This window comes from Psammomys obesus, unplaced genomic scaffold, assembly GCF_907164565.1.
Source record: "Psammomys obesus unplaced genomic scaffold, mPsaObe1.curated_primary_1811, whole genome shotgun sequence".
NCBI lineage: Eukaryota > Metazoa > Chordata > Mammalia > Rodentia > Muridae > Psammomys > Psammomys obesus.
Window position 1 is genome coordinate 17,128,128 of NW_026596051.1, and position 16,165 is coordinate 17,144,292.

General features: G+C 44.4%; 1 protein-coding gene across 1 annotated transcript in view; it reads right to left on the reverse strand.

The window, feature by feature from the left end:
* Letm1 (leucine zipper and EF-hand containing transmembrane protein 1) overlaps positions 1–7,342 on the reverse strand; it is a 39,965-nt gene extending 32,623 nt beyond the window's left edge. The window contains exons 1-2 of the mRNA XM_055623899.1: positions 7,093–7,342; positions 5,711–5,771 (exon numbers count right to left, since the gene is read on the reverse strand). Coding sequence (XP_055479874.1) covers positions 5,711–5,771; positions 7,093–7,171 — 140 coding nt within the window. The 5' untranslated portion in view covers positions 7,172–7,342. The remainder of the gene's footprint in view (positions 1–5,710; positions 5,772–7,092) is intronic.
* Between the last annotated feature and the right edge of the window lie 8,823 nt (positions 7,343–16,165).

Genomic DNA, 16,165 nt, shown 5'->3' on the forward strand with positions numbered 1-16,165 from the left:
CTTCCTTCCTTCCTTCCTTCCTTCCTTCCTTCCTTCCTTCCTTCCTTGACAGGGTTTGTCTCTGTAGCCTTGGCTGTCCTGGGCTCTATTTGTAGACCAGGCTGGCCTTGAACTCACAGAGCTCTGCCTGCCTCTGACTTAGTGTTGGAATTAAAGGCATGTGCTACCACACCCAGCTGTTGTCAGTGTTTCTAACTCTCAACAGCATTACACAAATGTCAGAGGTATGTCTGTACTCCCATGAGGATAACTCCTTTGAAATACCCCAGAGCCCCCAACCACAGGCCCTTAGAATGGCATGAAAAAAGCTAGTAGAGGCCTAGTCAGGAAGGACACCAACCAGGTCAAGTCACCGTTTTTCAGGAAAGTGGTATCAAGGAACCAAGGCATTCTCAGCAAAAAGGAAGTACAATAGCGTGATAGCCTCCAAGATCAAGAGATGATTTCCAATTCTGTACTTAGAGGCCTGGAGTTATACTATATCAGATCACACTTGCTTCCTGGCTGAGAAACTAGACAACACAGAAAAAAAAAACAGTATAGTATAGTAGACTCCTTAGCACCTAGTCCCAGGCCATGACATGAGATTTTGAGCTTGGACTGCAGTGTCATTATACACTGGGCCTATACTCTGCAAGGAGACCCATTAGCAGGGCACAATTTCCCAAAGCACATTTTGTCACCGTGAGCTCTAAATGTACTGTCTAGGACCTGGCCAGATGGCTCACTTGTTACTAAGATAGATAGGCACTTGTTACTAAGTCTGATGACCTAAGTTCATCGCTCAGATCCACATGATGAAAGATCCAAATCCCACCAAACTAAACCTGCACTTTAACATGTATGTACATTCTCTCTCTCTTTCATATACACACACACAGTTGGTTGCTGAAGAACCAAAACTGGGAGCTAGCAAGAAGGCTCAATGGGTAAAGGCACTTGCACTACACCTGGGGACCTGAGTTCAATCCCTGGGACCCATAAAGCAGAAGAAAAGAACCAACTCCCAAGTGGTTCTCTGACTCCCATATACACCACAGCCTATGAACACTCACACTCATAGATATGTTGTACGTATATTATATATATTTATTTATATAGCCAGCCAGGCATAGAGGTGCACTACTTTAATCTTAGCACCCAGGAGGCAGAAGAGGGTGGATCTCTCTGAATTTGAGGCCAGCCTGGTCTACATAGTGAGTTCCAAGATGGCCAGGGCTACAAATAAGAGATTTGTCTCAAAAAACAAAACAATAAACACAATGAATGAATACCAACGTGTGCCTATCCATTACAAGTCACCTCCAGGACTTAAGATTTCTTTCTTTTTAAAAAAACAAAATCAGAACATTTCTTAGGGTTATCTTAAACTCAACATTCTTTTTTTTTTATTATTTATTTTCATTTTTATGTGCACTGGTGTTTTGCATGCATGTGTATCTGTGAGGGTGTCAGATCTTGATCTTTGGAGTTACAGACAGTTGTGAAATGCCAAATGGGTGCTGGGATTTGAACCCAGGTCCTCTGGAAGAACAGTCAGTGCTCTTAACTACTGAGCCACCTCTCTAGCTCCTCAACATTCTTTTTTTTTAATTGTTTTATTAATTATAGTTTATTAACTTTGTATCCAAGCTGTAGCCCCCTCCCTAATCTTCTCCCATGCCCTTCCCCAAGTCCATTAATAGGAGAGGTTCTCCTCCTCATTCATCTAATCCTAGTCTATCAGGTCTCATCTGGAGTGGCTGCATAGTCTTCTGTGACCTGGTAAGGCTGCTTCCCCCTCAGGGGGAGGTGGTCAAAGAGCCAGCCACTGAGTTCATGTCAGAGACAGTACCTGTTCCCCTTACTAGGGAACCCACTTGGATACTGAGTTGCTATGGTCATCATTCTTTTTAAGACTTATTTTTGTGTGGTATTTTGCTTGCATGTATGTTTATGCATCATGTGCATGTCGGGTGACCATGGGAGACAAAGGAAGGAACTGGATCCCACGCTACGGAGTTACAGATGGTTGTGTGGGAATCAAACCTGGCTTCCCTGTAAGAACAGCAAGTACCTTAACCAGTGAGCCACCTCTCCAGCCCCAAGATTCAAGAGTTCTCACATGTGCTAGAGAGGTTGCTCAGATGGCAAAGTACTCGCTGTGCACGTATGAATGAGCACCTGAATTTGGATCCCCAGCACCCACGTCAAAAGCTGGGCACAGAGGTGTGCGCCTGTAATCCCGGTACAAGGAGGTGGTACAGGCAGATCAGTAGTGCTCAATGGACAGCTGGCCTAGCAAAATCAGTAAATCCTGTTTTCAAAATAAGGTGAGGAGTGATCAAGGAAGATATTCCATGTTAATCTGGGGCTTTCACAAGCACATACATGTGCTTACACACATATACCATATGCATGCACACAAGATTTCTTATCCTGAATAGCTAAAATGAAAGTTTTTGCTGCTTATCCGTAAGTGTTGACTTAAAATGTGTAAGTTGCTCAACAGAACTCCACAGTTATTACTGTTACCTTTTGAAGCAAATGTCCAACATGGTTAACAAAAAGCTAAACTGGGCTTGGCGGTACATGTCTATAATGCCAGCACTGGAAGGCAGAGTTGAATTTGGGACTAACCTGCATTACACAGTGAGAATGTCTCACACCAAACAAGGCCTGAGGATGCAGAGCACCTGTCTAGCAGTACAAGGCCCTGGTTTTGACTCCCAGCACTGAAAATAAAAACATTTTTAATTAATAAAGCACAGCTCTTTATAATTTAATATGAATCTTAAATGCTAAAAAGGTACTTGACAAGTCTAACATATATTCCTAGTGAGAACACTTTAATAAGAATGGGCTCCCAGGTAGACAGGCATGAAACCTCAAGGCTAGCCTTCAGCATGATGAGCCCTGCTAAGTTGGCTCTGAGGCTGCCATGCTGTGTCGCTGACTGAAACCGGCCTGTGGCAGAGCTTGCTGCTGAGGCAGGCCTTGAAATTACAGAGATACAGGCACTATGTCAGGAGAGATGGGTACTGCTGGTGCCAACAATATTCCAGCTATAACCTGAACCTGTGCTGCCATGTGGGCTGAGCAGGAAGCAAATATGTGATGCGAAGTGGCCAGACCCTAGACTATTTTCATACAGACTGGCAGCAGCAAGCGCTCAGCAAGAGAGCAGAGAAGGATGGCGAGGGCAGAATATACCTGAGAACTGCCTTAAAGGCCAAGCTTATGACCTAACAGAAATGACACCACTTTTTCTGAAAGAAAAGGAAAAAGTCTTGTATGTGTGTGTGTTGCAGGCGTGGAGAGAGTTGGGTGAGACAAGGTCTGACTGTGTAGCTCTGGCTGGCCTGGAACTCATTATGTAGATCAGGCTGCCTTTGAACTCATTGAGATCTGCCTGCCTCTGCTGGAATTAAAGGCGTGTGCCACCACTGCTGGCTACCATCCCTACTCTTAAGCCATAAATCTTGGAAGATGGGGCGGCAGGATCAAGAGTTAAAGACCAGTCTTCACTATAGGACATTCTGTTTTAAAAAACAAAACAAAATGTTGCTACAAACCTAAAGCTTTAGGTTCTATTCCTAATTCCACAAGACAAAACAAAAAGCTGCCAATCTCAAGCAGTTTGATAGCATTTCAGTCACAACTTCACAAAGGTGAAGACTGGAAGAACTAATGAGGTTATCTAGGACACTCAAACTCTTAGAGAATAAGGCTGGGGAACTGGTCCCTTTGCAAGTGCCAACTAGAGAACTTAGTAAGGAAAATGGCAGATGGTGGATCTCACTACTAGCCATTTGTACTGCCCCACAGCAAGGATTACCAGTAGGCTAGTTCAGTAATAAATCATAGTCCCTACATACCACACCTTCATGGACTTATGAAGGAAAACTTATGAAGGAGCCCACAGAGCACTTCACTGATCTTCATTTAATGTTGGCACTTTAAAACCAGAGACTCCTTGAAAAAAACCCAACCAGAGACTTCACACCAAATCCTATTCTAACTTCTCCTGACCCTCAAAGCAGGGTCTACCAGGCCCCACTAGCTTAACAGCACACTTTAGGAAGAGCAAAAGAAGCTAAACTAGGCATGGTGGCCTAATCGTCTTTAATCCCAGGACTCAGAAGACAAAGCCTCTGCAGAGGCAGGCAGATCTCTGTGAATTCAAGGACAACCTGATCTATAAAAGGAGTTCTAGGACAGCCAGGGCTACACAGAGAAACTGTTCTGAAAAACAAACAAAAAAGAGTGAAAGACAAAGACCTCTGTTCTCCCCACCCCATCCTCTGCACACAGAAATTAATGCTGTTACTGGCACAAAGAAGATTCCATGACAGTGGTCTTGAGACTATCCAAAAAGAAATTCACATGGACGTCACAGCCAACAGGCACATGGTGGGAGCCACACACAAGAACTCTCTCCGTGTGTGCAGTGGCCATTCAGCCACAGAAATGCTGCCTTGTCCAAGAAGCCTGCAGGCCTTCCTGTTCATCCCCAGCACTCTACAAAAGGAATCAAGCCCAGGGTGCTTTAACAGAAACCAAGTCTTCACAGATGACTTGTCTTTATTTTAGGGACTTAAATCTGTCTCAAGAAGCACCACTAGTTATGTTTCAGAGCTGAGCAATTAGTCAACAGGTTTAAGTGAACACAAAACCCTGCAGAGACAAGGAGCTGAAGAGACAGGAAGGTGCACAGAAAGCAGCACTGGTTTCCTGCTCCCCAGAGGAAGGGACAGGGACAGGGAAGTGGGAAGAGATGAGCTCCCTTTCAACAATCTGAAGTGACAGCAAGGGCTTTCTCCTGGCCCCACCTCTACAGTAAGACAGGGCTGAGGCAGAGACACGGGGTGCAGGACATGGTTCAAAAAGCACAGCAACTCCGGGCAAAGTCTACATACAACAGAGTACAGGTGCCACTTTCTTCAAGAAGCTCCACAAGACTGGCCTTGCAGTGCCACCAAAGCCTCATCTGAGACGCTACCACCATCTCATAGGCACTGTTATCCTGTAGGCTAAATACACCAAACTCACCAGGCCTCCAGAGTGCGGTGCGGAGCATGCTGTGAGCACCTGAGGCAGGCACCCTTGAAAGAGCTAAGTTTTCAAGGAAAGGTCTGCCTTGTCACAGACAGATCCCAACAGTCCTAACGCTGGCATGAACAGCTTAAAAGAATTAGACAAGATTCTACGGAAAGCCATTAAAGAAGACAGCTATGTAAGCAGGGGAAGATTAGTCATTCAGAGTAGACAAAACTATAGTGATAACAACCACACCAAAAACCAGCCACGGAATTAAAAATGTCAGGCTGGCCATGTTGGAGCACTGTGTAATTCCAGTAAATGGAAGGCTAAGCAGGAGGGTTATAAAAAACTCAAGGCCAGCCTAAGCTACATATTCTACAGAGACCCTGTCTCACAAAACAAAAACAAAAAAAAACAAACCACGAGACAAAAACAACAACCCAAAGTGAAGTACACCACAGTGGCTGTGCCTAACTGGTGCTGGGATTGAGTACTTATTCTCTTAAAATTCACCAACAGCATATGGCTATAACCATCAAAGTAAACAAATGAAGACCTAAAAGAAACAGGAACAAGGACTATAAGGAGAAAGAGGCCATCGGTTCCCAACTAAGCGGAAGTCCAGGTGCACGGGCAGCATCTTCAAGCGGACATACACAGTGACATATTCAGTGATGGGTTTACTTACTCATGGCTTATCAACCCCACGGTCCGGATACAGCTGACACAGGCTCGATCCCTCAGACTGCCTATGACAGAAATAAAGAAAAGGTAAGCAAACAGGTATCAACCGGGCATCTTTTGAAGGTCTGAATGGAACCCCTACCGGCAAATTTCTGGGGGACTACCGTGAATGATGGAGGACCATGGTTGAACAGAGCATCTGATCTCCCCAGCTTGGAAACTGGCTCTCAGGCTAAGCCCCAGTAAGGGAACACTAAAGGCCTCTGGGCTTTTCCCAGTGTGGGACTCCTTCCAACTAGCTATTAGTGTTAGTAGGCAGGAGGAAGGGCACACTGACTCCTAGCAAACAGATAGCTACAGGTCAAAAAAAAAAAAAAAAAATTCCAGGGACAAGGGCTGAGAACTACTGACAAATGACAAGAAGCCCCTACAAGGCAGGCAAGATGGCTCAGTGGATAAAAACACTTGCCACCAAGACCTAAGTTCAATTCCAGGGCCTACACAGTGGATGGAATAACTCCTAACAGGTTGTCTTCTGAACTCCATAAGCATGCTGTGGCATGTCGGGCATACATGTACACATGAGCACGCACACATGCACACACACAAACAATAAATGTAATTAAAGAAAAAAAATTAAAGCCATTTCTGGAAAAACAGTAGTGATGAAATTACACTTTCAATGCTTTCCCTAATCCACTTTAATTCTCCTAAGGCATTAAGTTGAGAGTTTATTCACACCACTGTTGCCTGTGTGAGGCAGGAAGGAAGTGCAGAACAGGCTTCCTGCACCGTTCTCAACAGTGGCGACGTGACCCCATGTAGATTTTAGGCAACAGCAGGGGCCAGCAAGGCGGTAGGTGACTCTGCCCCAATCCTCCCAAGCAGTGAGAGCAGCAATAAAGACATTCATGTATCATTTCCCTGTGTTTCTGCCAAGGAATCATGAGGTCTTGGTTTCCATTCTCTCTCACGGACCAAGTTTCATCCTTACCGTAACTTACAAACAGGACACATACAAGTTTCCTTAGGAAGCCCAGTCAGCGGCCACCCCACCCCAGGGAGCGGCCCACCATGTTGGCATCACCCAATCTCTCTGCCCCGTAGTTCCGGCTTCCAGGCCTGAACTGGCCAAAGGGCAAGCCCAGGCTCGGTTCGTCAAGGGGAGCGCCAGGAAAGCCACAGCCCTAAGGAACTTTCCCAATGCCCCTGTCGGTAGCGGTGACCTGCGGCGACCAGGGCAACTAAGGTCACAGCGAAGCTGTCCAGTCCAGGCGGCACAGAGCCGCCGGCTGATTGTCATCGCTGCGCTGCCTCGGGGCACCAGAGGGTACCGCGCGGGCGCGTGGCCGCCCACAACAGGTCCGATGCACTGCGCCCGCTTACCGCGCGGGGAGGCGGCCCGGGGACGCGCGAGGCGAGCAGGGCCCCGGCCGCGGCAGCTCCTGAGCAAGATGGACGCCATGTGCCCGCCGCGGCGGCTTCCTACGGCGGCCTGCGCTTCCTCGGTGGCTCTTCGCCGTCCCGGTGCCTGGGCCCGGCCCGCCCGGACAGTTGACGGCGGCGATTAGCTCCGCAGCGGGCGCTCAGCTCAAGGACCCGGCATCGGCAGCGGCCATGTCCAGGCACAGACGTCCCGAGGCGCGGGGCGGGGCAGGCCGGCCGGCAAGTCTCCCATTGGCCGCGGTGCACCCGCCCTGGCCAGGTGAGGCGAGAGCCAGGGCAACAGACTACCAGTCCCAGCATGCATCCGGTGGCTTTCCTCCGGGGATTACAAGACCCAGCATGCGCTGCGCCTCCCCGATGAATGAGTCGGGTTCAGTCTCTTGGCGGCGGGCGCGAGGAGGCCCCAGTGCCAAAAGGCGAGCCTAAGAGATGGGCGGAGTGTTGTCTTGCTGCTGATTGGCTCAGACTGGAATACGGTTGTGTAGTGAAAGAGCCGAGGCCAGGAGCTGGGGCAGGAAGTACGGGGGCGGGTCTTTTGGGAAGGCAGGGCTGTAGGCCGGCAAAACAGACTGGGGGGACTGAGCCGGAGGGCTGCGATAGGGGAGACGTCTGGATAAGTTTAGATAGCTAGCTGAGAGAAGGCCCCAGCAAAACACCCGCTTCCTTAGGGTGTAGAGACGCTTCTGTGTCTTAATTAAACGTCAGGCAGGATCCGAGGAAGTGCTGCAGCTCTGAGGGGAAGGCTTCCTCTACACAAGTGTTGCAGCTCCGCAGCGGCCAAAGTGTAACGAGAGTGTAACAGTTCTTCTGATCCGCTCTGCTCCAGGGAAAGTGTTACGGCTCTGAGAAATCACAAGGCACAGTAAACCCCACATAGGAGACTCTCTGGGAGGGAAAAATGCAGTAGCGGCTACCCCTGATAGCGGGGAAGCAGCAGCAGACTGAGAAGTATGCAGGGCTTACAGAGGATTTTTTTTTAGGGGCGGAGCTTTCCAGAACGGAGATTTCCAGGGAAAGGATTGGTGGGATTTCAAGTCCTGAAGCTCGTGTTTTAGGGTTTTCTTGTTCAGGGGTTGGTGGAGTTTTGTGGGAAGCTCAGGGATTGGTGGGTTTTCTTGCTCAGGGGATTTCACCTCTTTTTTTTTTTTTTTTTTCCAAGCCAGGAACACTTTCCTGGCTGCAGGAGGCTTTGGCTGACGCTCCATCACTGCGGAGCGGCTCAGGGAGGCTGGAGAGGAGGTACTGTCACTGTGGCAATTCCTGGGTTGATATTTTATGGCAGCGGCTGCAGCCTGAGGCTGGAGAAGAAGGTGCAGCCATCTTGACAGCCCTGGCAGTACCTCATGGGATGAGATGCTGGCCGTCCCTGTGGCACACCACTTAGGGACTACACCCGCAATATTTGGCGCACCAGTGGAAGGCCCGAGATTCACGTTAAGGTCATGAGTTCGAGACATGAGACCTGGACAAGAGAATCCACGCACGAGGTCACCCCAGACACACAAACGTGGGTTGGAGACATGGCCTTAGAGTCAGTAATGTATGCTCAGAATGGGCCGTCCTCAGAGGAGAGTTTAGGGACACGTAAGTGCTGAAACAGTAAGTTTGGAAGCAGAAAAAGAGAAATGTAGAAATGTTTTGTAAATGTGCATAGACACTTAAGAAAGGAAAGAAACTGAGTATAGACAGTCATAGAAAGAAAAAATATTAAGTTTTAATATAATAAAGTGAAACCTCCAAAGGAAGGAGAAACAGCATGATTAAAAAAGAAAATATTTTCATTGTTAAAAAATGAAAAACACTATAGCAGAGGGCACCTGGGCCCTTTATACTTTTGTTTTAGTTGTCAGCATGGAGCTAAATCAAATAGGTTTATAACGATTGTAGTTTTCTGTGCCCTCTTGGGAGTGATCTTTTTGTGCACTGTGTAAAGACTGTCTTTGTATATTCAAATGCTGATTTCCTTACAGCAGAGAGCTAAGTACAGTCCAGACTTTGGTATTGTTAACACTTGTCTCAGTGTTTTGTAAACAAACGTCCATCACCTTCCGATTCATCTAATAAAGAGCTAAATGGCCAATGGCAAAGGCAGGAGAGAGAGGCAGAACATCCAGATATAGGAACTCTGGGAAAGAATCAGAGGTGGGAGGAAGTCAGACATATGAAACTGAGGAGAGGTAATGAACCAGGTGGCAGAACATAGATGTAGATGGGTTAACATGGGTTATAAGAGCTAGTTGGGAACAAGAGTAAGGTAAGGCCTAAAGCTGTTATACATAAATACAAGTCTCCATGTCATTAGTTAGAGCTGAGATGGGCATAGAAAGTTCATAAGGTTTAGTGCCTCTCTAAGAAAGAAAAAATGAGAAAAATATCCTTGTCCTTCTCCCTGGAATTCACAGGAAGTAGACTTAGATAAGGAGATGACTGAGAGGTGTAATTCTAGGTTACAAGAGGTAGAACAGAAATTAGAGGATCTTTTAACTCAGAATAAAAAATTCTCTCCAGTCAGGTCAGAAGAATACAATCTAAAGCCCGCAGCGCCACCGTATGACGAGACTGCAGGATGGCCGTTCAAGCCTATTAGAAAGCCCACAATAGCTTTTTCAGTTCCTATAGGACTCCTAGATGAGAGAGACCTATAAGGTTATGATGAATTTGGACGGCAAACCACAGAGATAGTAGAAGAAGTAGTGGTAGCATATGGAATGTACTCATTCTATGTAAAACGGGTATGAAGTGACTGGGTGACACAAAATTTTATAATCAAAAGGATTGGAAAGATTTAGTGGCAACTGTTTTGGAAGCTCAGCTACATGGCTGACCTGGTGGAGAGAGGAGGCTTCAGCTATGGATAAATGTAATAGGACTAGAGGTGATATTGTCAAGCATCAGTGTGCTAAGTTACAAACACAGATTCTGTTTGATGACGCCATCTTAGAGCAATTTTGTACAGTGGCTTTAAATGTTTAGGACAAAGTTAAACAACAGGGAAGATGATCTGCATCATTTACCAGGATAACCCAGTGTAGTGGAGAGCCATCTGTAGCAGTCTTTTTTTAAACTCTCCTTTATTTGGGGTGTTTAGGCCTCCACCTCCCTTCCACCAACCCCTAACCTTAAGTAGGAGAGAGAAAAAAGTGAGTAGAGGGGGCCCAGACTCCTTTACTTCTGGCTAGTTAAGGTCAAGGGGTTCTTTTAGGGCTCTATACCAATCTCTGTCAACTAGCAGGCTAGCAGGCTCCTCCACAGCGCTGCACCCAAAGCGTTTCTGTCTGTCTGTCTACTCCAAACTGCCACACTGTCTCTGGTCTCTGATCTCTCCAAACTGCTCCACATCATTCGCCAACACTGACTACCACAGTGAACTCCACTGAACACCACACTGTCTGTTTCTTGACCTCATATTTATACTCTCAGAGTCCTAGACGACACCCTTCTCTGTGTAACACATAGAAGGTTGCTAACAGCTGGCAGAGATCATGCCCTGCAGGTGACAATTGACAGGTGTGGACAAACTATAGCCCACCTAAAATCCCATACTTGGGATTAAAACAAAAACATATTTACATAACATGCAAAGAAACCAAAACTTCCATTACAACCCAATGTTCAGATGAATCTTTTACTGATTTTTTTTTTTTTTTTTTTTTTTTTTTACAAAAATTAACTTCAGCTGTAAATAGAGCACTATCAGATCCAGATTCAATAGAGGTACTAATTGAGTCTTTAGCTTTTGAGAATGCTAATACGGAATGCAAAGAGGCTATTAGACCTTTAAAAGCAAGATTAGCAACTATTTATGAAGCCATTAAAATTACTGTGGATTTTGGATCTGATGCTTTCAATACTGCTATGATAAGACAGGCAATTCCTAAAAGTGTGAGAGCGCAAAATGTCTGATGCTTTGGCTGTGGACCAGGTCATTTCATAAAAGACTGTAGATAAACAGTTTCTAAGGATAATATTCTCGCTAATGATAATCCAGGAAGAAAGCTTCCTGAGATATGTAAAAGATTTAGAAAGAGCAGACACAGATATATGAGGCAGTTCCTTACTATTGGGAAAATGCCTAGGGGGCTTTGTTCAGACCACCCTCTCCCTTCCTCCCCCCAAAAAACCCCAACAACATGAGCCAGTCATTCCCTGTCAGCCAAGTAGAGACTGTTAAAGAGAGTAACTAAAAAAATTAATGCCTGAGCTGGGCATGGTGGCGCATGCTTGTAATCCCAACACTTGGGGAGGCAAAGACAGGAGGATTTCTGTGAGTTTGAGGCCAGTCTGGTCTACAAAGCTAGTCCAGGACAGCCAAGGCTACACAGAGAACCCCTGTCTCAAACAAATAAACAAATAAATAAATGCTTCATATTTTCATAAAAGGCATGGAAGCTTGAAAATAGAAGCTTGAAAATTTTTTCTATAACCTGGTGACAAGCAAAGGAAATTTTTAAAAAAGTCCCACTTGTTCTTTATATAATCAAGGTCAATTAACTTCCAGAAGTAACCCTAAAGGTACCCAAAGAAATGAAATTTGGCATTTTGCAGAGTTTGGAAAATTAAAGTATGTGCATCATACTTTTGATACCTAGTTAGGATTCCAATGGGCTTCTGCCTTGAGTTCTGAAAAGGTTGATATTGTAATTACACATTTATTAGAGTGATGACTACCTCAGGGATACCTTTACAAATTAAAACTGATAATGCTCCAGCATATGTATCCAGTAAAATGCAACAATTTAAAAAATGTAACATAAACATGTTGCAAGCATACTTACAGTCCTACAAGTCAAGCAGTTGTGGAAAGACCTAACCACACTTTAAATGAAATGCTCATTAAAAACAGAAGGGGGATATGAGAGCTCTCAGAGATAGATTATATAATGATTTATTAACTTTAAATTTTTTAAATGTCTGTGAGACAGGTTGCATAGCTGCTGAAAAATACTAGATTTTAGAGAGGACTTCTGAATTAAATCAACCTATATACTTTAAGAATGGGTTAACCTCAGAATGGAAATCAGGAATTGTGTTGCATTGGGGAAGAGGCTATGCATTTGTCTCCACAGGAAACAAAAAGCTATGGATAGATTCCTTCAAAGTTAATAAAAATTAGATTTGACCATGGGAGACCTCCTGAAAATCTTGGCTGCAGACATGACGGAAGAAACCTAGAAGAATAACAAAATTGATCCCCCTTCATGGGAACAGCTTGGAGACTGGCTGAGACATGAATTTCTCTGCAGTAGCCAATGAATCTTGTTGGCTAATAGGTCTTCATGACTTATTATTACATGCTATCCCTTCATATGGCAGGGATGGAGATTTATATATCCTATTACAGTTTGGTTATGTGGTCCAAATGGACTTAGAAAGATTGAAAGATGCCTTTCAAGCAAGCATAGAGCAGAGAATCATATGTAGCTGATTATTGCACAGTGCACATTCCACATGTGTTAAAGCAGAAGTGTCACTTTGTTTGCCGGAGCCTGCCGCCAGTAGTCAAGCGGTTCTTGAGTCGGGAGTGAGAATTAAAATTAATAAACTAACACACAACATATGGGACCTTTCCGAGGGGCTCTAGTAGCAACTAGATTAGCCACCTGGCTTTATTTCAGACTCCTTTTAAGCCAGAGTAAAAACAGCTCAGCAAAATGAGTTAAATTCACAAGGAGGTGAAACAAGGTGTGATTTTGACAAAATCACACCTGCTGTCACAAACAAAAGGAGATAGACTTGGAAATTCTTCCCTGACTCCAGTGAAGTCCTAGTAAAAGCAATCTTTCCACTGAGATTTAAATATCAAAGCAGCTGCTAAAACAGCAGCTCCCAACAAAGGTTACCTTTAGAAGTTTGATGGAAAGCAGAGGCAGATGGATCTCTGGGAGTTCAAGGCCAGCCAGAGTTATAAAGTTCCAGGGCACCCTGCACTGTTTTACAGAGGAAACCTGTCTCAAAAAATAAAACAACCCCCAAAACAAACAAACATTGTGTTTTCAGAGCAAAAGGACCAATGAAGACAAAGCAGCTAGTCCTAGATGATCCAGCTTCATAGACTTCCTCATCTGATGTTTCCTCAAAAATTACATCCAGGACAGCTTCAAATTGGCTAGCCTCAAGTGGTCCAGCCTCATAGACTACTTCAGCCAGGACTTCAGTTGAGCCCTGCACTTTCCTGTCCCAATATGATCCCACAGAGCCTGGACAGTGAGTAAAGCAGCCAGCTCTCCAAGGACTTGGCCCATATCCCGGTTTTTTCAGGGCTCCCCAAGACAAGAAGGAAGCAATCTAAGAAAACAACACCCTCATTCTGAGAGGTGGGTGAATGGTTATGGATGTTGTCCTTTAGGGGGGTTGGTTGCAAGTTGGCTTTGATCATGGTCAAAGGAAAGGAAGTTAGATTCAGGGATCTTCCTCTCTCCCTTCTGTTCTTCTTTCTCTCCTATATAGAGGGTGAAACCAGGGTAAAAGGGGGAGTGGGTGAAAGGGAAAAGAAGGGCAGGTTATTGTATCTCCTTTTAGAGTAAGAAAGCATCTAGTCTCAAATATTTTAGATTGGTATGGATTTCTGTACTTTGATATAAATTTACAATATACTGTGTATAAAACTCAACTCTTGTTTAAGGTATTGTGCATATGCAACTCATTAAAAAAAAAAACACAACAAAAAGTTGGGCACTGGTGGTGCTCGCCTTTAATTCTACCACTCAGGAGGCAGAGACAGGTGGATCTCTGTGAGTTCAAGGCCAGCCTGATCTACAGAGTGAGTTCCAGGAAAGTCAAGGCTACACAGAGAAACCCTGTCTCAAAAAACAAGCAAAATGTAAAGTCTTAGTCTTATGAAAGCTATTATTATAAACTGTTAAGGATAATTACAAAATACAAATCAGTAGTGACCTATAAATAATCATATTTTTTAATGCATTCAGAACTGTACTGCAGTCATGCTAGGTACTAATGTAGTTGATTACAGGAGTAAACTTCATTTAACCTCCTATATCTGTTTTCAAAGTTAAAAAACAAGTTTGTCTATTTAGACATACTTTAGATAGATATCCTCAAACACTTCACATATTTGCAGGATATGGTATTTAAAATATTTAATAAAAGTGTTTTTGTGACAGAGAGACATATCAGCTCCTAGTCTCCTCCAGAGAAGATGATGGGCACAGAAAACCCTCTACCTGGAGCTTGCTTCAAATGTGGTAGAGTTGGCCACTGGGCTATAAACTGCCCTTTACTTCAACAGCTGACAGCATGCCATCCAAACTGTGGACAAGAAAGACACTGGGAAGTTGATTGCTCTACTTTGCTGAGATAAGGTAGCACCGTCCTTCAAAATTCCTGTTTCACAGGAAAGTCTGTCAGATCTTCTGGGCTTGCCCCACTTGACATAGAGGAACCTTGGGTAACTGTCCAGGTAGCCAGTAAGTCTCCGTCATTTTTTAAAATTTTTATTTTTATGTACATTTGGCATACATATATCTATGTGAGCGAGTCAGATCTACTGGAATTTGAGTTACAGACCAGACAGTTGTGAGTTGCCACGTGAATGCTGGGATTTGAACCAGAGTCCTCTGGAAGAGCAGCCAATGCTCTTAACCCTCCTGCCCCCGCCCCTGTCATTTTTTTTTTTTTTTTTAGATTCAGAGGCTACTTGCTCTGCACTTCCTGTTTACTCAGGTAAAATTTATCCTTTTCAGGTCTCTGAGGACTAGATAGTATGAGGACCTGACTAACTCATTTTGAGACTGGGTCCAAAGCTAGGCCAAATTCCTGCCACTCTTCCCCGTTTTCTGTTTGACAAGTTCCTAAAAAACAAACAAACAAACAAAAAAACCAACCAACCAAACAAACAAACAAAAAAACTCACGGAAGATGGTCAGGCAATCAGTAACTGCCTAGACATCTGACCTGGGGCTATCTGAGGTGACTGTTCCTTTCTAAGGTCAGAACCAACCAGGAACATATAAGTATCCCCTTACTGTGAACTCATCCAACTCTGGTAAGGTTTACCTACCCTCAACTGGAAATCCCCTAGCTGGCTTTAAAAGGAGCCTGCAGGCTCGTCTCAGAGGCACCATTTTGTAAAGTGGCTGACCCCAGCATGCAGGATTCTTGCTTTCGAGAAATAAAAACACTCTTGATTACATATGTGAATGGTGGTCTCTGTGCAGTGATTTTGGACTTAACTTCAGTTATAGTCTTACAGTTTTCCTTGTTATCAGATTCATAAAAGAAAACTCACAAAAGAGGTATAAAATTTATAAAGCTTAAAGACATAAAAGCTCGAGTTGTTTAGAATCTAAGAAAGTGTTTTAGGGTTTAAGATGTTTTAAGGTTGATAAAGTAGTCACCTTTAAGTTAAATGGTGATAGGAAAGTGATTTAGGTATGGAACTTTGAACTCACCAAGACAGGCTAGAGAGTGGAGTACTTTCTCCAAGATTGCAAAATACACATGGACTGGACATTACGAATATAATTCTTACCCTGATAGTTCTCATAATTGTTCTTATTGTACATAGTTTATTGATGTCAGAGTTAAAGCTATTTCTTGGACAAAGTGGGGAAATGTTGGGATCGCCTTCCCTCACATTGAGAAAGTGTGTCCCTGTATTTTCAGTTGTTAACTGGCAGAGAGCTAAGTGCCAGCAGGATTTTGGTATTCTAATTTTTATGACCCATCACCAGTTTTATATTTGTAAATGTTTGTCTTTCCTCACCTGCCCAGAAGATGATTCTTTGAGATCATCATATTAAAAAGGGAACTGCTGTGGTGAAGGTCAAGCAGTCCCCAGTGCTAAAAGGCAACCCAAAGAAATGGATAAGGAGTTGGCTTGCTGCTCATTGGTTCAGACTGGAATATGGCTTTTTGTATAATAAAGAGCAGAGGGCCAGAGTTGGGGCAGGATGTAAGGGGGTAGGACTTCCTGGCAGGCAGGGATGTAGGCAGAGAAGCAAGAGACAGCAGATGCAGTGAGACACAGAAGGGAGATGGACAGACATAGCTGGAA